The sequence below is a fragment of the Mchenga conophoros genome, linkage group LG23 (assembly GCF_057382185.1).
Source record: "Mchenga conophoros isolate Kocher_MC1m ecotype Shallow Benthic linkage group LG23, M_conophoros_male_GT1.1, whole genome shotgun sequence".
Classification (NCBI taxonomy): Eukaryota; Metazoa; Chordata; class Actinopteri; order Cichliformes; family Cichlidae; genus Mchenga; species Mchenga conophoros.
Window position 1 is genome coordinate 20,654,547 of NC_140547.1, and position 21,144 is coordinate 20,675,690.

General features: G+C 40.3%; 1 protein-coding gene across 1 annotated transcript in view; it reads left to right on the forward strand.

The window, feature by feature from the left end:
- The window catches only part of LOC146547136 (uncharacterized), a 111,990-nt gene extending 90,963 nt beyond the window's left edge, over positions 1–21,027 (forward strand). The window contains exons 14-26 of the mRNA XM_085264082.1: positions 5,230–5,661; positions 6,855–7,298; positions 13,377–13,805; positions 14,947–15,375; positions 16,515–16,955; positions 17,040–17,303; positions 17,418–17,672; positions 17,757–18,005; positions 18,142–18,399; positions 19,560–19,862; positions 19,963–20,232; positions 20,354–20,437; positions 20,584–21,027. Of these exons, the coding sequence (XP_085120208.1) occupies positions 5,230–5,661; positions 6,855–7,298; positions 13,377–13,805; positions 14,947–15,375; positions 16,515–16,955; positions 17,040–17,303; positions 17,418–17,672; positions 17,757–18,005; positions 18,142–18,399; positions 19,560–19,862; positions 19,963–20,232; positions 20,354–20,437; positions 20,584–20,650 (3,925 nt within the window). The 3' untranslated portion in view covers positions 20,651–21,027. The remainder of the gene's footprint in view (positions 1–5,229; positions 5,662–6,854; positions 7,299–13,376; positions 13,806–14,946; positions 15,376–16,514; positions 16,956–17,039; positions 17,304–17,417; positions 17,673–17,756; positions 18,006–18,141; positions 18,400–19,559; positions 19,863–19,962; positions 20,233–20,353; positions 20,438–20,583) is intronic.
- Positions 21,028–21,144: the final 117 nt, after the last annotated feature.

The following is a 21,144-nucleotide window of genomic DNA, read 5'->3' on the forward strand; positions in this document are numbered from 1 at the left end:
CTCTTGGAAAATTGCCCAGAGCAGGCATAACTCTCACACCCTCCAGCACAATGCCAATGTCATCCTCCTCAGATCCAACAGCCTTGATTTTGTAGATTTTCATCCTCTGTTCAGAAAGATCTTGTGACACACCATCCTCATCAGCATCCTGAAACAACAAACACATGGGTTTTCTGACTGTAGTTGCACACATGAAATATTTCCTGGACACATCCTGTAGCTGAATGACAAATAAAACATGATAATGCCTCAAATTATTTGAAACTTGACAAACACATATGAATAACAAAAACAGAATAATGTTTCTACTTCAACACTTACACTGTACTCTTTGATCAGTTGATCAATGGACTCCCCAAGGTACACCATCAAGCACTGAATAACCAGATTTCTGGTTATGTTATTGCTAGGATTGCTTGGTGACTGAAAATGAGCAAGAATTCCAAAAATTACCATCAGATAAGTGACCATTTATTAAGACAAAACTGTGAGAATTGGCAGTATTAAAAAAAACTGTTAAATATCAAATTATCATCACATGGAGCATTATGTGCGATAATTAGCTGATGTTAATGCACATGCCTGGGTGCTGACAGTCAACACAAAGGTATTGTCAACATGCTTGACAGGTTCAATCTTTAAATGTGTCGTTTTAGTAAATTACATTAATTTAGTCATTTAGTTTTTTTATCTAATTTAGTTTATGTTCGTCAGAAAGGGTTTTTCCTTCTTGGGACAAAACAAAAACCCAGCAATACCTGTACTTGTGTTTTTTTGTTTGTTTTTTGTTTGTTTTTTTTACTAAGAATAGACATGTATTTAAAATACAATTAAAACATGAAACCCATAATTGTGTTGTTAATTATATCAGTGACGTCCTGGCGTCCTCTTGCACTGACAAAAACATGCAAACAAATTAGTGGAGCTGTGCACCATGCAAATGAAATTTGACAAAAAAATTCTTTAAATAAAATTCCAAGCTGAAATGTCTGTGGAAAATACCTTGACTATGATAGCCTGCAACTTCAATCCCATGCTGATCAGGTGAATTTAAGTTGAGGGATCTTCCATTACCTGAAAGGAAAGCAACATTATCATTTTTGACGTTTAGTCAGCTGTGTAAAAACCAAGGAGGAACCCACCCGGGGGATTAATAAAGTTTTATTTTATCTAATCTAATAACTTTAATCTCAGCCAAACCGATTTACTCACGAACAAATAAAACACTGAAAAAAACCAAACAATAACATTTTTAGGTTGTCTAAGTGACTTATACATTACGTTTAAACTGAGTAGCGAAACCCCGCGGTGATCTGAAAATGATGTGCCGGGAGTTGTGCCGTTCTCAGCGGCTTCAGTGACCCTCGAGCTCCCGGCTTGCTATCGAGCTGGTGGGTAGCAGATGCTCCGAAAACGTCGAAGCACTTTTGCAAACATGCGATATCTTGATAAACCGAGCAGATATTTGATGTTTACACAGCTACTTTCGCGCCTGAAAATATGTTAAAAGTTTATTTTGTGACCCAGAAAGATTACTAAGAGTAATTTTAAAACTTAGTAGCGGCCGCCATTATTGGAAACTGGAGTTCGAAAAACTGACTGTGGCTGACAAAATCACTCACAACTGACCGCAAAACCTTTTCATGAACTTTTAAACGTGGATGAAAGACGTTAAAACTCATCGGAATATACCGTTGATATTTTTTAATACGGTAAAACATGTGGTTAGTTAAAGCTGTTCAGTAACACAGTCGTGAAGGCTTGGAAAGTGACCTTGTGCTAGCAGTCCACTAACTGCCATTTGTGTAAAAATACGATACTATCATTACAGTGATGATTATTAATAAAATTTCGACGTATCATACTGTTTAAAACCTTTACTCAAAACCGATATACGTTATTGTTTAAACCGTGTCTTATATTTGAACAAATTAAGAAGTCTTACCTCTGACAAAATGGAGACGTCCACTCATGAAGCGCGTGTGTCCTGCACGTGGCACAAAGGATTATGGGCGGAAGTGTACAATGATTAAAATGAAAATGCTTTCATCAGTTAAATCTATTAGATTTCTTAAATTTTTTTAGTACTCAAACATTTTTTTTAAATCTACTCAACAAACCATTGCTGAATTTACCCCAAACAAAACTGTGTAAATTTAAATAACTGAACATCTCAAAATTGTTGAATTTTGCTTAGATTTGATTAAAACTACTCATACACGTTTTTACTGAGTAATAATTACTATTACTCTCCTATTAGATTCTAATTAACCCCAATCACAGTTTTTACAGTGTAGGAGGACTAAGGTGCAGAAGAATGACTGGAGTCACAGGTAAAACTGTTTTGACTTGCATTAAACATCAATTTCATAAACAGGAATGACAATATGAAAATAGAATACAATAATAGCAATAACAGTAATACCCCAGAATCATATCTGAGCTCACGTATGTCTGTCATGCCGGCTTAATAGTCAGTGTTTAGTTAAGTGAAATCCAGAAGGTCAGATGTCTGTGATTGGTGCGATTTCGTCCGACCGCACTGTTGCAATTGTTCTTAAGGGAAGAGCAAGCTGCCCTTCTGGGCCAACCTGGAATGGCTATGGTTCTTTCAAAGGGAAAAGCTCACCGTCTCCCTTGGCAAGGAAGAAATCCAGGTCTCACGATCTCACAAAAAACCAAGCCTGTAAACAACAGCGCTATCACTGATTCAGATCACATTCCATAGTTATGTATATGGCCATATGTAAATAATGCAAGTGCTTTAACCAGAACAAGCACAAACCATTAATTCTAGTTTCTAACAATATTCTTTACAGCGCTGCTTAATCATGGAATGTAATTTATTGAATCACAGTCAGCTTATTGGTTCATAAAAGGTTCACAATTTTTTATCAGATATCATGAATAAACCATAAACTATGGTAGATTATTTTCATACAGTATTGCACCTTCAGATGAATTGCAGGACTATTGCTTTGCATGGTAAACCAATGAAGCAATATGTTAATTACAGTGTTCCCTCACTTATCGGGGGAGTTACGTTCTAAAAATAACCCGCGATGGGTGAAATCCACGAAGTAGCCAACTTTATTTTTTACAATTATTATAGATGTTTTAAGGCTTTAAAGCCCCTCACTACACACTTTATACAGTTTTCTCAGACAGGCATGAACATTTTCACACTTTTCTCTCTTGTTTAAAGACTCTTAAAGTCTTATCTGACTGTTTTGTTTCACTTAACGCACCTGATAATCCGGTGTGCCTTACGGTCCGAAAATACGGAAACTTCTACCTTCCTTTAGCATGTCCAGAAATCCAACTTTTTGTGCGATGGTTAGCGTCGTCCTCTGCCTTTTGGGTGTTACCACAGGTGCCTTTGACGGTGCAAAACGTTTTGTTGACATTGTCTGCCTTATATCTCACAGCTCAGGTAAATAAAATGTTCTTCACATGATTAAATCGACACAAGATGAGATGCTTACTGAAATCAACAGTGAAAATATTTTCCGTTCTATGATTTTTAATGTAATATTTCTCTGCTATCAGTTTTATAGTGCCACATTAGTTTTATCCACATTGATCCTTCATTTCACACAAATGTTGTAAATTGACTAAGGATCAGGGTTCAATGTTTTCTTCTTCTTACTGACTTGTTGTTAACACTCACTTGAGTTTTTAGTCCCGTGAACATTCAAATGAAAGAGCTGAGCTGTTTTTGAAGCTTCACTGTCTGACTTACTAAATCAGTCAGTTTCCACTTTGAAACATGTGACAGTCTTCTGTTTGTGTGACAATAATGAAATGATGTTTAATAAGAATCAAACAGTAACAATAACACAGCCATGTTAAAAGGACAAGAACATGTCACATCAACTTTAAGATAAAAGAGGATCAAGCGTCTGTTGCTGCACAGAGGGCTGAACAATGAAGCAGGTTCATCATAGCCAGGCTTTCTTTGTGTTCGCTGGCTTGATGAAACCTAAAGCTGCAGTCAGAGATAACAGCTGTCACAATGTGGGCTCGAAACTTTGTGTTCACTCAGCTTCAGTCTCTGCCCACACTCACATAAAAGGAGGAGTTTGATTTGTCTCTTCTTCCACACCAAATGGACCAATCGAATGCCACCTTCATCAGTCAGAAACATGATCACATGAATGGATGATAAAGATCTATGAAGTGAATGAATGAATGAATATATGTGTTTGAGCGCTCTGTGCTGCAGTTTATTTGTAAGCTGACAGCTGCACATTAGAGCTGTGAGACTTTAACCTTGCTCCATTTAAACATTAAAGGTTACTCGCTGCATTCAGGTCTGACACACAATCTGATGAAGGAGACGAGGAAACCTCTTTAGTTTGTCACCACATCAAAGTGAAGTTCATATTATTGGTGGGATCTTCTCTGTGATAAATGGACTAAACAGCAGATTAGGCTCCACATCTGTTTCACACTGCATCAGCAGCTGAATACATGTAAACTTGTGTGACCATGTGACACACAGACTGTGCTGCTGTAACTTTACAGCTGGGCTTCATTCAGTGCTGTTAGTCAGACTGATACAGATCAACAGGTTGTATATATAACACGTACTGATTCAGCAGAGACTCTACATCACACTCAGAGCAGACTGGAAATAACAGAATCAGAGAAAATGTGGCACTTACAGCTGATTTTAATCTGAAACTCTGAACATAACCTGATCTAAACCAGGCTGTGTGTTCAGCATCTGTTACCATGGTGATATAGCCAGGTACAAAGAGAGCTGCTTTGGTGAAACTAAACACTCTGACAGGAGGCTCAACATGATCCACTTTGTGTTTAAGACTCTTCTTCAGCTGCAGAAAATATTAATGTAATATAATTTTGCAAACTTTCAAAAGTAAATGAATCAAAATTTAAATTAATTAATTTCTCAGCAAATGTTAGTAAATATGTGATTTCCACGTGTGTGATGTGAGCAGCAGGTGAAGCTGCTGTTGAACAAGATATGAAGTGTAGATGTTGTTGTTCCACTCTGTGTGTTTCTATATTGTTGATATTTAGTGTTTTACTCTCTAAAGTCAGACAGCAAATAAATGACAGTTACAGTTCAGTACGCAGTGATTTCACACACAGGATTAATGTTTGTGTTGTGAGTCAGCAAGATGGAGTCCATCAATTGTGTGTGGTTGTTTTTATGCAGCTCACATCAAATCATCACTAAATGTTTCCTTCTTATTGTTCCAGTGTTGATGATGAGACATCAGATGAAGACACAACGAGGTTCTTTGGGAATCTGTTCTGTGCAGCAGCAGAAAGAGAACAGCAGACAGGAGAGAAGATACTGGAGCTGTTATCATCAGTGTGCCGATTTGATACATTCCCTTTTGTTGGCTATGATGATGACGCATATCAGTCTGCCTTCCTCTTGGATCTGTGCTCCCATGTGAAGGACTATGAGACTAAAACAGGCTTGAGTGTCCTTCCATCATTACAGTCAGTTTTCCAGTCAGCTCCTGCAGTCTGGTCCATAAACCTCTCAGAGAGAAAGACCTCCATCCTCCTGGAAGTGCTGAAACTCCAACCAGAGAAGAAACAAGTGGAGCTGACAGGCTGCTCACATGAAGAGAGTGAAGTGAGGAGTTTCCTGCAGTGTCTGCCTTATATCTCACAGCTCAGGTAAATGAAATCTTCTTCACATGAGTCAAATATCTGTAAGAAAAGATGTGCTGTGAAAAGAAGTGATGGAAATATTTGAAGGTCCATAAATGGTAAAGTGGTGATTTTGTCTTGTGCTATTTGTTTGTCATCAGCATCATATTTGTGACTTTATCTACATGGATCATATTGTAAATGTATTCAGACTCTGTCATATTTCAGAGGGAAACGTGCTCAGTACACTACTGTGTTTCACTGACCTGTTCAGCTGTTTGTTGCTATGAAGTTTCATATTTTCTATAAATCTCAGATGAAACAGGATCTAAAATAAAGAAGTTTCTCATCAGAAAGGTTGAATTTGATTTAGATTTGATAGGTGAAGAAATGAATTGATTTCATGTTAAATTCAATAAGCTGATATAAGTTGTGTGAATGAAGGTGAGCATGTGACTGAGCTCATGCAGCAGAGAGGAGAGTGTTGGAGTGCACACACGTGTTTGATGGAAACTTGCATGTTTGACCTGCAGCAGAATCATGAAATGATGTGAAGAAGAAGAAGAACGTAGCTCAGTGCTGACAAGTCAGTCCTGTTTAAAGCTGCTCGTAAAACAACAACAACGTGACATCAAATGTTTAAAGTCAAAGTTCAAACTGTTTGTGGCTTTTTGAAAATGAGAGCAGCTTCAAAATCAAAGCAGCTGTGAACCATCTCTATGCTGCAGTGATACAGACAGAAACCTGAATCAATCATCGCCATGGAAACAACATGAAAGCAAACTCAATGAGTCCTTCAGTGAGTAACTCAGTAAATGAATGAGTTACATGAAGCTGCACTTTATCTCCTGACTTTGTTGAACTTTACTGAGCCTGATGATGATGATGGTAGCAGCTCTATAGTGAGCAGCAGATGAAGATTTCAGACAGCGGAGAGTCTTCATCACTTTGTGTGTCCACCTGCAGATGTAGCAGATGTGTTAGAGCAGGATGAGTGTTTGTGTTGTAAGAGTGTAAAACAGTGTTCAGCTGCTCTGATGGACGATGTGTTTAGTCAGACAGCAAATAAATGACAGTTACAGTTCAGTACGCAGTGATTTCACACACAGGATTAATGTTTGTGTTGTGAGTCAGCAAGATGGAGTCCATCAATTGTGTGTGGTTGTTTTTATGCAGCTCACATCAAATCATCACTAAATGTTTCCTTCTTATTGTTCCAGTGTTGATTTTGAGGATCGTGATGAAGCAGTCAGGTTCTTTGGGAATCTGTTCTGTGCAGCAGCAGAAAGAGAACAGCAGACAGGAGAGAAGATACTGGAGCTGTTATCATCAGTGTGCCGATTTGATACATTCCCTTTTGTTGGCTATGATGATGGTGATGATGATTTGGAGGAATATCGGTGTGATCTCCTCCTGGATCTGTGCTCTGATGTGAAGGATTATGAGACTAAAACAGGCTTGAGTGTCCTTCCATCATTACAGTCAGTTTTCCAGTCAGCTCCTGCAGTCTGGTCCATAAAGCTCTCAGAGAGAAAGACCTCCATCCTCCTGGAAGTGCTGAAACTCCAACCAGAGAAGAAACAAGTGGAGCTGACAGGCTGCTCACATGAAGAGAGTGAAGTGAGGAGTTTCCTGCAGTGTCTGCCTTATATCTCACAGCTCAGGTAAATGAAACTCATAAAATGATAAAATGAAGTGCTCCCTGAAACAACACTGGAAATATTTTACTTTCTATCAATTATAACTTAATTGTAACTTTTACCTTGTATGCATTTGTAATTGCTCTGTTATCAGTTTTATTTTTATTAGTTTTGATCTATGTAGGCTACTAAAGGATAGGGTAGGGGAAGTTAACCCTTAAGAACCCAGACCTATTTCTACTTTCATGAAAATTATGGCGGTTGTAAGTTATATCAAATGAATCATATATAACACATTTCTGAAGTTTTTTTTTGTAATAGCTCCACCCACTGCCCCAGATCTGAAATGTCACATATGCGTCACATTGGGCATACACGGTATATTTGTTCCATATTTAGAAAGTAATTCTGTAAACACTTTCTTGCTTTTAAAAACAGAATTTCCTTTTTATTTTCAAATTCTTAACATGGATAATGATGGTAACATTTCTTGGTTTACTTCAACAAGCTTCTTGGAAAAAAAAATCATATAAATCAGCCCAATGTTGGAGGTACAATTGAAAATGTCACTGAAAAAACATTAACATTAGAGAGGTGTAATGAACTAAAAACATGAGCATATAAAAACATTGTGCCAAAATAGAAAAGAATGTTACATAAAGTCAATAACTTGCTCAAATGGCTTTTTTCATTCCAGTTGTTAGAAGTTTACCTTTGGTAATGGTAACTTTTGAAGCAATTTCTTTCCTCTGTGAAACAAAGACGTGCATCACATTTTTCACAGAGGGTGGTAGTTGCATTCACCTTGCAATTTTTGCACCGACCTCGCTTTTCACATTTTACAGGCCAATGTGCAACCTCATCAGTCCGGACATCCTCTGGAACTCCAACACGAACTCTCTTGGGTAGTGGAGGTGGTGATGAGATGTTCTGTGATGGGCGCCCCCTGTGTGATTTCCAAAGGATCAGGCTTGTGGCAACTTCTGCCTGGAAGCTTCTTTGTTTCAGTGGCTTTTGGACACCAAGTAGCTTGCAGTCACGACGGTAAATCAACCATGCGTTGACAACACCGAGCATGATGGTTTGCCAGAACAGGTAGAGATACCACCTCCATGACTTCATGTGGTACTTGTACCTTGCAATGCAGGCATCAAGCAGGTCAATACCCCCCATGAATGTGTTGTACTCCTTCACAATGTGTGGCCTTTTGACCTCAACAAATGCCTTGCCCGATTTGCTCCAGCGACGGACTGTATCTTGAGGCTCAGTTGCACAATAGGATGAGATGAGGGTAACAGATTTGTTGTTATACCACTTCACAATAACCATGCTCTCCTCCTTATTCACCCTGGCATCAACAGATCCTCTGCCTCTCTGGGCAAGACTTTTTTCATCTTCAAGCTGACAACCTGCTAAGCGATTTCCACGAAGTGCTCCTACAAAGTAGATCTGTCGCTGAAGAAGTGTGAGCACAAGTGGGGCTGAGGAGAAGAAGTTATCAGCAAAAACTTTGTAGTTTTGCTCAGCTGGCAGAGTTTCACACAACTTCACCACAACATCTCCTCCAATCCCAAGTAAAGTCTTCTTCCCAGTACCACCTTGATAAACAACAAAATCATGGAGCATACCAGAGGATGAGCACCGGGCCCAGATTTTCAATCCCCAGGGGTGGGGCTTTCCCTTCACATACTGCCTTATTGGGCTGTGTGTCCCCTTGAAGGGTACCATTTGCTCATCAACAGAGTTGTACTCCTCTGGGACGATATCCAGGCATTGTTTGCAAAACATTTCAAGCCATGGACGGATCTTCCAGCACTTGTCTTCTGCATCTCTGTGTAATAAATCTGTATTGTCAGTGAAATGTAGAGATCCCAACAGGGTTTGAAATCGGTTGCGGGACATGTTATCTGCTACCATAGGACACCTGGTGTCATTTTCCCAGTATGCTCGATTTCCAGGCATTTGGCATAGACCCATCCTCAGAGACCAATGAGTATTTCTAGTTCTTTGACAGTGGTATTTACATTTCTCAGATGGTTGGATTTTTGTACATTGTATAAATTTGTTTGTTCCATTAACAACAGCAGCATATCATCTGTGATGAAGTTTTTGAAGTACTCCAGTGGAGTGTGGATCTCATCTGGAGGTTTGGCACAGGGTCCCTTGAATGTGGTCTCAGGGGTTTCGAACATTTTCTTTCTCCAGGAGAATTTTTGTCCTTTGATAGCTGCCTTGGGCTGCCCAGTGTCCATATGGCTTGAATGTGGCTCTGTCTCTAAATCACTTGAATCACAACTGTCTGAATCACTGGATTCACTTGATTCATCACTCTCCACGTCTTTGTGGGGGATGTAATTAGGGTCTTCAAAATCTTCATCTGAGCTACTTTCACATCCCTCATACTCACTGTCCTCTGCAGTGATAAACTCCAGCGCATCTTGAACACTATATTTTTTCTTTTTATCCATTCTACAAAAGAGTGAAAATGATAAAAAAAATGGGGGGGTAACTGAAAAACTCCTCAACAAAGCTAAAGTAAAGTTCCATCACAAATTTAGGTAATTTAATAAATTAGTTATGCTTGAATTTAGTTAAATATGACTGAGAATTAACAACAAAGAATACATTTACTTAAAATAACTGAATGAGCTAAACTGACTAAGCAAATGATCAGTTTTTGTCTTTTTGTGACAAATATGTCACATCAGTTTTTTTAAGAAAATTTGGAGTTTAATGCCCGATGTGACATATTTGTCACAGCGATATTTAACAAACTGATTCTAGATCAAATTGTTTCAGAAATATTACCAAACTAGGTTACAAGGGACCTATGACATCTTATCTAAAGTTTAGAATTGCTGAATGAGTAAAAGCTTACCTTTGCAAAAAGGAAAGAAAGTTTTTAAAATTAGCACAGTGGTCTCATTAGCTAACCGGGTGGACCAAGACTTTGAAAATGGTGTCTTGAACACCCAGAGTGCCTCACTTGTCACATGACTGAATTAGTTTGTGCAGTAGACGTCACTTAGGGACTTTATTAGTTAAAAGTCAAAGTTACACCATTATAAATAGTTTTTCTCTAAGTGTAAAGGGGCAGTGACACCAGTGTCACTGTGGGTCCTTAAGGGATTTAAAGTAAAAGGAAAATGGGCCACAAGCTAGAGTCATAGGAGGACTAAGGTGCAGAAGAATGACTGGAGTCACAGGTAAAACTGTTTTGACTTGCATTAAACATCAATTTCATAAACAGGAATGACAATATGAAAATAGAATACAATAATAGCAATAACAGTAATACCCCAGAATCATATCTGAGCTCACGTATGTCTGTCATGCCGGCTTAATAGTCAGTGTTTAGTTAAGTGAAATCCAGAAGGTCAGATGTCTGTGATTGGTGCGATTTCGTCCGACCGCACTGTTGCAATTGTTCTTAAGGGAAGAGCAAGCTGCCCTTCTGGGCCAACCTGGAATGGCTATGGTTCTTTCAAAGGGAAAAGCTCACCGTCTCCCTTGGCAAGGAAGAAATCCAGGTCTCACGATCTCACAAAAAACCAAGCCTGTAAACAACAGCGCTATCACTGATTCAGATCACATTCCATAGTTATGTATATGGCCATATGTAAATAATGCAAGTGCTTTAACCAGAACAAGCACAAACCATTAATTCTAGTTTCTAACAATATTCTTTACAGCGCTGCTTAATCATGGAATGTAATTTATTGAATCACAGTCAGCTTATTGGTTCATAAAAGGTTCACAATTTTTTATCAGATATCATGAATAAACCATAAACTATGGTAGATTATTTTCATACAGTATTGCACCTTCAGATGAATTGCAGGACTATTGCTTTGCATGGTAAACCAATGAAGCAATATGTTAATTACAGTGTTCCCTCACTTATCGGGGGAGTTACGTTCTAAAAATAACCCGCGATGGGTGAAATCCACGAAGTAGCCAACTTTATTTTTTACAATTATTATAGATGTTTTAAGGCTTTAAAGCCCCTCACTACACACTTTATACAGTTTTCTCAGACAGGCATGAACATTTTCACACTTTTCTCTCTTGTTTAAAGACTCTTAAAGTCTTATCTGACTGTTTTGTTTCACTTAACGCACCTGATAATCCGGTGTGCCTTACGGTCCGAAAATACGGAAACTTCTACCTTCCTTTAGCATGTCCAGAAATCCAACTTTTTGTGCGATGGTTAGCGTCGTCCTCTGCCTTTTGGGTGTTACCACAGGTGCCTTTGACGGTGCAAAACGTTTTGTTGACATTGTCTGCCTTATATCTCACAGCTCAGGTAAATAAAATGTTCTTCACATTATTAAATCGACACAAGATGAGATGCTTACTGAAATCAACAGTGAAAATATTTTCCGTTCTATGATTTTTAATGTAATATTTCTCTGCTATCAGTTTTATAGTGCCACATTAGTTTTATCCACATTGATCCTTCATTTCACACAAATGTTGTAAATTGACTAAAGATCAGGGTTCAATGTTTTCTTCTTCTTACTGACTTGTTGTTAACACTCACTTGAGTTTTTAGTCCCGTGAACATTCAAATGAAAGAGCTGAGCTGTTTTTGAAGCTTCACTGTCTGACTTACTAAATCAGTCAGTTTCCACTTTGAAACATGTGACAGTCTTCTGTCTGTGTGACAATAATGAAATGATGTTTAATAAGAATCAAACAGTAACAATAACACAGCCATGTTAAAAGGACAAGAACATGTCACATCAACTTTAAGATAAAAGAGGATCAAGCGTCTGTTGCTGCACAGAGGGCTGAACAATGAAGCAGGTTCATCATAGCCAGGCTTTCTTTGTGTTCGCTGGCTTGATGAAACCTAAAGCTGCAGTCAGAGATAACAGCTGTCACAATGTGGGCTCAAAACTTTGTGTTCACTCAGCTTCAGTCTCTGCCCACACTCACATAAAAGGAGGAGTTTGATTTGTCTCTTCTTCCACACCAAATGGACCAATCGAATGCCACCTTCATCAGTCAGAAACATGATCACATGAATGGATGATAAAGATCTATGAAGTGAATGAATGAATGAATATATGTGTTTGAGCGCTCTGTGCTGCAGTTTATTTGTAAGCTGACAGCTGCACATTAGAGCTGTGAGACTTTAACCTTGCTCCATTTAAACATTAAAGGTTACTCGCTGCATTCAGGTCTGACACACAATCTGATGAAGGAGACGAGGAAACCTCTTTAGTTTGTCACCACATCAAAGTGAAGTTCATATTATTGGTGGGATCTTCTCTGTGATAAATGGACTAAACAGCAGATTAGGCTCCACATCTGTTTCACACTGCATCAGCAGCTGAATACATGTAAACTTGTGTGACCATGTGACACACAGACTGTGCTGCTGTAACTTTACAGCTGGGCTTCATTCAGTGCTGTTAGTCAGACTGATACAGATCAACAGGTTGTATATATAACACGTACTGATTCAGCAGAGACTCTACATCACACTCAGAGCAGACTGGAAATAACAGAATCAGAGAAAATGTGGCACTTACAGCTGATTTTAATCTGAAACTCTGAACATAACCTGATCTAAACCAGGCTGTGTGTTCAGCATCTGTTACCATGGTGATATAGCCAGGTACAAAGAGAGCTGCTTTGGTGAAACTAAACACTCTGACAGGAGGCTCAACATGATCCACTTTGTGTTTAAGACTCTTCTTCAGCTGCAGAAAATATTAATGTAATATAATTTTGCAAACTTTCAAAAGTAAATGAATCAAAATTTAAATTAATTAATTTCTCAGCAAATGTTAGTAAATATGTGATTTCCACGTGTGTGATGTGAGCAGCAGGTGAAGCTGCTGTTGAACAAGATATGAAGTGTAGATGTTGTTGTTCCACTCTGTGTGTTTCTATATTGTTGATATTTAGTGTTTTACTCTCTAAAGTCAGACAGCAAATAAATGACAGTTACAGTTCAGTACGCAGTGATTTCACACACAGGATTAATGTTTGTGTTGTGAGTCAGCAAGATGGAGTCCATCAATTGTGTGTGGTTGTTTTTATGCAGCTCACATCTAATCATCACTAAATGTTTCCTTCTTATTGTTCCAGTGTTGATTTTGAGGATCGTGATGAAGCAGTCAGGTTCTTTGGGAATCTGTTCTGTGCAGCAGCAGAAAGAGAACAGCAGACAGGAGAGAAGATACTGGAGCTGTTATCATCAGTGTGCCGATTTGATACATTCCCTTTTGTTGGCTATTATGATGACGCATATCAGTCTGCCTTCCTCTTGGATCTGTGCTCCCATGTGAAGGACTATGAGACTAAAACAGGCTTGAGTGTCCTTCCATCATTACAGTCAGTTTTCCAGTCAGCTCCTGCAGTCTGGTCCATAAACCTCTCAGAGAGAAAGACCTCCATCCTCCTGGAAGTGCTGAAACTCCAACCAGAGAAGAAACAAGTGGAGCTGACAGGCTGCTCACATGAAGAGAGTGAAGTGAGGAGTTTCCTGCAGTGTCTGCCTTATATCTCACAGCTCAGGTAAATGAAATCTTCTTCACATGAGTCAAATATCTGTAAGAAAAGATGTGCTGTGAAAAGAAGTGATGGAAATATTTGAAGGTCCATAAATGGTAAAGTGGTGATTTTGTCTTGTGCTATTTGTTTGTCATCAGCTTCATATTTGTGACTTTATCTACATGGATCATATTGTAAATGTATTCAGACTCTGTCATATTTCAGAGGGAAACGTGCTCAGTACACCACTGTGTTTCACTGACCTGTTCAGCTGTTTGTTGCTATGAAGTTTCATATTTTCTATAAATCTCAGATGAAACAGGATCTAAAATAAAGAAGTTTCTCATCAGAAAGGTTGAATTTGATTTAGATTTGATAGGTGAAGAAATGAATTGATTTCATGTTAAATTCAATAAGCTGATATAAGTTGTGTGAATGAAGGTGAGCATGTGACTGAGCTCATGCAGCAGAGAGGAGAGTGTTGGAGTGCACACACGTGTTTGATGGAAACTTGCATGTTTGACCTGCAGCAGAATCATGAAATGATGTGAAGAAGAAGAAGAACGTAGCTCAGTGTTGACAAGTCAGTCCTGTTTAAAGCTGCTCTTAAAACAACAACAACGTGACATCAAATGTTTAAAGTCAAAGTTCAAACTGTTTGTGGCTTTTTGAAAATGAGAGCAGCTTCAAAATCAAAGCAGCTGTGAACCATCTCTATGCTGCAGTGATACAGACAGAAACCTGAATCAATCATCGCCATGGAAACAACATGAAAGCAAACTCAATGAGTCCTTCAGTGAGTAACTCAGTAAATGAATGAGTTACATGAAGCTGCACTTTATCTCCTGACTTTGTTGAACTTTACTGAGCCTGATGATGATGATGGTAGCAGCTCTATAGTGAGCAGCAGATGAAGATTTCAGACAGCGGAGAGTCTTCATCACTTTGTGTGTCCACCTGCAGATGTAGCAGATGTGTTAGAGCAGGATGAGTGTTTGTGTTGTAAGAGTGTAAAACAGTGTTCAGCTGCTCTGATGGACGATGTGTTTAACATGGAGCTTCATTATGTACAGGAAGGACAAGATGGAGTCCATCAGTAGTGTTTGTTTGTTTTTATGCAGCTCACATCAAATCATCACTAAATGTTTCCTTCTTATTGTTCCAGGGTTGATTTTGAGGATCCAGATGAAGAAATCAGGTTCTTTGTGAATCTGTTCTGTGCAGCAGCAGAGAGAGAACAGCAGACAGGAGAGAAGATACTGGAGCTGTTATCATCAGTGTGCCGATTTGATACATTCCCTTTTGTTGGCTATTATGATGACGCATATCAGTCTGCCTTCCTCTTGGATCTGTACTCCCATGTGAAGGACTATGAGACTAAAACAGGCTTGAGTGTCCTTCCATCATTACAGTCAGTTTTCCAGTCAGCTCCTGCAGTCTGGTCCATAAACCTCTCAGAGAGAAAGACCTCCATCCTCCTGGAAGTGCTGAAACTCCAACCAGAGAAGAAACAAGTGGAGCTGACAGGCTGCTCACATGAAGAGAGTGAAGTGAGGAGTTTCCTGCAGTGTCTGCCTTATATCTCACAGCTCAGGTAAATGAAATCTTCTTCACATGAGTCAAATATCTGTAAGAAAAGATGTGCTGTGAAAAGAAGTGATGGAAATATTTGAAGGTCCATAAATGGTAAAGTGGTGATTTTGTCTTGTGCTATTTGTTTGTCATCAGCATCATATTAGTGACTTTATCTACATGGATCATATTGTAAATGTATTCAGACTCTGTCATATTTCAGAGGGAAACGTGCTCAGTACACTACTGTGTTTCACTGACCTGTTCAGCTGTTTGTTGCTATGAAGTTTCATATTTTCTATAAATCTCAGATGAAACAGGATCTAAAGTAAAGAAGTTTCTCATCAGACAGGTTGAATTTGATTTAGATTTGATAGGCGAAGAAATGAATTGATTTCATGTTAAATTCAATAAGCTGATATAAGTTGTGTGAATGAAGGTGAGCATGTGACTGAGCTCATGCAGCAGAGAGGAGAGTGTTGGAGTGCACACATGTTTGATGGAAAATTGCATATTTGACCTGCAGCAGAATCATGAAATGATGTGAAGAAGAAGAAGAACGTAGCTCAGTGCTGACAAGTCAGTCCTGTTTAAAGCTGCTCGTAAAACAACAACAACGTGACATCAAATGTTTAAAGTCAAAGTTCAAACTGTTTGTGGCTTTTTGAAAATGAGAGCAGCTTCAAAATCAAAGCAGCTGTGAACCATCTCTATGCTGCAGTGATACAGACAGAAACCTGAATCAATCATCACCATGGAAACAACATGAAAGCAAACTCAATGAGTCCTTCAGTGAGTAACTCAGTAAATGAATGAGTTACATGAAGCTGCACTTTATCTCCTGACTTTGTTGAACTTTACTGAGCCTGATGATGATGATGGTAGCAGCTCTATAGTGAGCAGCAGATGAAGATTTCAGACAGCGGAGAGTCTTCATCACTTTGTGTGTCCACCTGCAGATGTAGCAGATGTGTTAGAGCAGGATGAGTGTTTGTGTTGTAAGAGTGTAAAACAGTGTTCAGCTGCTCTGATGGACGATGTGTTTAACATGGAGCTTCATTATGTACAGGAAGGACAAGATGGAGTCCATCAGTAGTGTTTGTTTGTTTTTATGCAGCTCACATCAAATCATCACTAAATGTTTCCTTCTTATTGTTCCAGGGTTGATGATGAGACATTAGATGAAGACACAACGAGGTTCTTTGTGAATCTGTTCTGTGCAGCAGCAGAGAGAGAACAGCAGACAGGAGAGAAGATACTGGAGCTGTTATCATCAGTGTGCAGACGTGGAACATTCCCTTTCATTGATGATAATGATGATGATGATGACTCATATCAGTGTGATTTCCTGCTGGATCTCTACTCCCATATGAAGGACTGTGAGACTAAAACAGGCTTGAGTGTCCTTCCATCATTACAGTCAGTTTTCCAGTCAACTCCTGCAGTCTGGTCCATAAACCTCTCAGAGAGAAAGACCTCCATCCTCCTGGAAGTGCTGAAACTCCGACCAGAGAAGAAACAAGTGAAGCTGACAGGCTGCTCACATGAAGAGAGTGAAGTGAGGAGTTTCCTGCAGTGTCTGCCTTATATCTCACAGCTCAGGTAAATAAGACAGATTTTAATTAATATTTTCACTTACAGAATTTTTCCAGCATTTTCTCTGATTTCATCTTCTCTGTGTTTCAGCTGTGATCCAGACTTCTTCCAGAGTGTGTGTACATCCATGTCTGTAAGATCCAGAGAGGAGGCCCAGCAGCTGGAGTCTCTGCTGCAGCTCCTGGGGTTCCAGCTGCTGTTAACAGGAGAGTTATACAGGAAAAGCTGCTGGTCTGTGGGGAGAGTTCTCAGACTGTGTGGCTCTAAAGTGGATCTCATCCTCACACCCAGCAAGATGTCTGCCAGAGGAGCTGCTCTCCTCTTTAGACACACAACACAACTACACAGTCTGAGGCAGGAAGTGAAATCATGACTCTTGTTCTTATAACACCATTTATCTGCTGTCCACTTTGAATCTTTAGTTCTTGGTGTTCATCATTTCTGCTCTTTTGTCTCTGTGATCTTCAGGCTTTCCATCGACATGTCCTTGCTCCTGTTTCAGTGGGTAAGAAGAGGCAGAGTGGTCTGTCCACTGGCTGTGGAAGAGCTTTCTCTTGTGCCTAAGAAAGCTCGACCATCACAGAGAGTATTGTTGAGGGCTGTCAGTAGTTTGGCTTCCCTGCTGAGATACTGGACAGTCGGACGGTTGGACCTGACTGAGAGCTGCATCCCTGCTCAGGGTCTGATTACACTGCTGCTCCATGATGGTCCTCTAACAGTCAAGTAAATGTCTTTCCTGAACATCACAGGCCAAATAAAATGTACATTTTTACTTTAAAGCATATTTTATATTTATGATCTCTGCAGACTGAGTGAAGAGAGCTTCCAGCAGCTTCTGTCTCTCCTCCATGAAATCCAGGACAAGGACTTGACGCTGTCCTTCTTGAGTAAGGTTGGTGGAGACCTGACCTCCTGCTGTCTGAACTGGGAGCTTCTTCACTATCTGCTGCAGCAGGCGTCAGCTCAGACCATCACTGTGAACCTGAGGAAGAACCTCTTCTTACAGGAGGAAACCACACGTCTGCTTCCCTTTCTGGACAGGATTGTGTTTAAAAGGTGCTGAATGTAGTTTGATCTTTTACCAAACACAGTTTCTGCTGTTTAATCAGGAGGATTTGAAATGCGGTCTCATCTTTAATCAGCAGTTTATGGATCCTTTAAACAAAGTTGGAAATAAACTGTTTATTTTCAGGCCCAGTCCCAGCTTTGTGATGAGCTCCATCAGAGAGCTCTGCAGAGCTCATGACAGTCACGCTGTACCCAGTTTACTGAGGTCACTTGGTCATGTGATCAACCTGAGCTGCAGAGAGCTGGACTCAGTGGACTGTGCTGCTCTGATCTTCATCCTCAAACACGGAGACGGAGTCAAACTGAACCTCCTGTGGACCTCCATACCAGCAGAGGGAGCAGAGTCCATCCTCTTCATGCTGGACAACATTTCTCATCTCAGGTCAGATATTGGTGGTAAACTTCATGTAATATGAACACATAGGTTAATCTTCTAGGTTAATCTAAACAAGCCCAATTAGACCCATTAAAATCATCTACAACACACTCTTTAACATTTCAGTTAACATGTGGGGCGATCGTGGCTCAAGAGTCGGGATGGGTACCGGTATCTGGTGCCATTATGCCACCGGTTCTGACATAAACGGTAGTAATCAGACCGAAAAGCAGCGCACATTTCGGTGCTTTTTTTTTTCCCCGAGATGTCATACACTTTGGATTCTAGCCAATCATTTTACCTTTCCAAGGATAGTAGGCGGGCCCAGGTACGTACATTCTTTTAGAGCAGAGCTACAGATTAAAAATGGCCAAGGCGAAGCAGGCAAAAGTCTGGCTGTACTTCACAGCAAAAGATGCAAACTCAGCAGCCTGCAACAAGTGCTTTAACACTAGATTTACTAAACCTGCGCAAATTTGCGTAACTTCCCAAAACCCAACACCTCCTAGAATTACTGGCTTTTTTATTTTCTGGTGCAAGTCCCGAGCTGTTAATCACCCCTGCTGAGATTTTCACAGGTCATCAGCTCGTTTCTCCTCCAGCTTTTGTTGTGCAAACCACCCATTATCCTTGAGGCCTGGCACATTTGTATTTGCTCACTCAGAGTTGCTCAGATCCAAATCAGGCCAAACCTCTGTGTTACAACTTTCAGAAATGCCTGCCATATCTATACAAAATATCCCACACATTGACTGACCTGCAAATATGAAAGACACACATTCACACCTTCCATGACTCTCAGCACAGACCTTCCATTGTTCCATTGTACTGTGTATGTGAGGAAGTGGCATTGCTTGACTACAGCACAGTGCTGTGCATAAAAGCAGACCGACCAGGCGGGAGAATCATTTCTTGTTCGCATTTCTGAGAACGCACATCAGGATGGCCTCCGTATCACTGCCACGCAGGAAAAACCTCTCCGCGCAACAGGCTTTGGCCTTGCTTCAGGAAATGGACGAAGCAGATTCTGATGGAGGAGAGGTTTCATTTAATTTCTAGTGTAAAGCGCTTTGTGGTCCTTAGGGACTAAGTAAAGCGCTATACAAATACAGGCCATTTACCCTTTACTCTTTAACATTTGGTATTTTGGTATTTTTTCCTTGCAGTGTTGACAGGAATCAGCTGCTGAGGTTCATCCACTGCTGTGCTGCCTGTGACGTCCAGCAGGAGGCAGCGTCAGGCCTGCTGAGGACTCTGCAGCACAGCTTGGATCTGTCCTGCTCCTCCTGTGTGGAGCTACCAGAGGAGGATCAGCCTGAGCCTCTGAGTCTGACTGCTGATGACTGCAGGGCCATCTCCACCATCCTGACACACAGCAGCCAGGACACACAGCTTGACCTGCGAGACTGTGAGGTGGAGGACAGCGTGCTGGACCTGCTGTTTCCTGTCCTCCACAGGGTCCGCCTCAGGTGGGAAACACCACAGAAGAGTCTAAACCAGAGAGAAGCTCGTTCACACTGGTGTTGATGCATCCTGACAGTTTCTCTTTGCTCTGTTTGTCCTGTTTAGAGTCAGTAAAACTGTCCTCCTGCAGCTGCTGTCTCTGGTTCCTGTGAACAGTGAGAGGGACACAGTGAGGCGGGCGGTGTCCCTGTGTAGAGCCCTGGGTGGAGAGCTGGATCTCAGTCACAGCACGCTGGATCAGAGGGTCTGTGGGTCTTTGGTCCAGATGCTGGACTCGTGTGAAGGGCTGACAGAGCTGGACCTCAGTCACTGTCAGCTCACTGACCAGCTGCTGCTCCCTCTCATCACACATCTGCACAAAGTCCAAGTCCTGGAGTGAGTGTCACACACTGATCCTTCTCTGGGAGGCACCAATAACCATCAGCCTGTTCACACACACTACAATAATATGATGTGCAGTGATCACTTAGAGCCTCTTGTTGTGTTTGTGTTACAGTCTGAGTCACAATCAGATCACTGATGCTTCGACTGATGTGTTACTGCAGCTGCTCTCCATCAACCCCTCCATCGACTGTGTGCGGTGAGCCAACATGAATCAGTCCCCATCAGTGAAGGAGTTTCTCCTCAGACTCTCAGAGGAATCATTCACAGTCTGAGCTCACATGGATTCATGTTGTTCTGAGTGAATGAGTGACGTCTGCTCTCTCTGCTTTGGTCTCTTTCTAGACTCTACAGCAACAACATCGTGCACAGAGCAGCCTTCAAGGAACACAAGCAGTTTGAGATCTGGTGAAGAACTCATCACCATCATCATATCATCATCATCATTGTCATCATCAGGGAGCTGTGGTTTTATGGTCTCATAATTGTTTCTTGCTAATCTGTAATGTACAACAGCAATAATGGTTCAGTAAGCTTTAATAGCTACTTTAGAATGTTTTATTTTGCTTTATTGTATTTCTTTATTATGTCATTATTAAAAATAGTATTTGTATAGAGACGAGCACACCTCAGACTGTTTCTGAAAGTTCTGCAGATTTTTGTTTTATGGAGCTCTGATTGAAGCTATGCAACAGTCATCCTAATGTTTACACATCAGATTGTTTTATCGTGATTAAATTATTTTCGCATAGTGAAAAAATAAAGTGAGGCTGTAATTGTTACATTAAAGTTGTGAGTCAACTTTGTTTATTTTTGTTACTTTTGCAAAAACTGTACTGATGTTGGACTTTATGTGTCAGTCAAAACATAAAGATGTCATAATGATTTTCACAGTAGTCAAGCAAT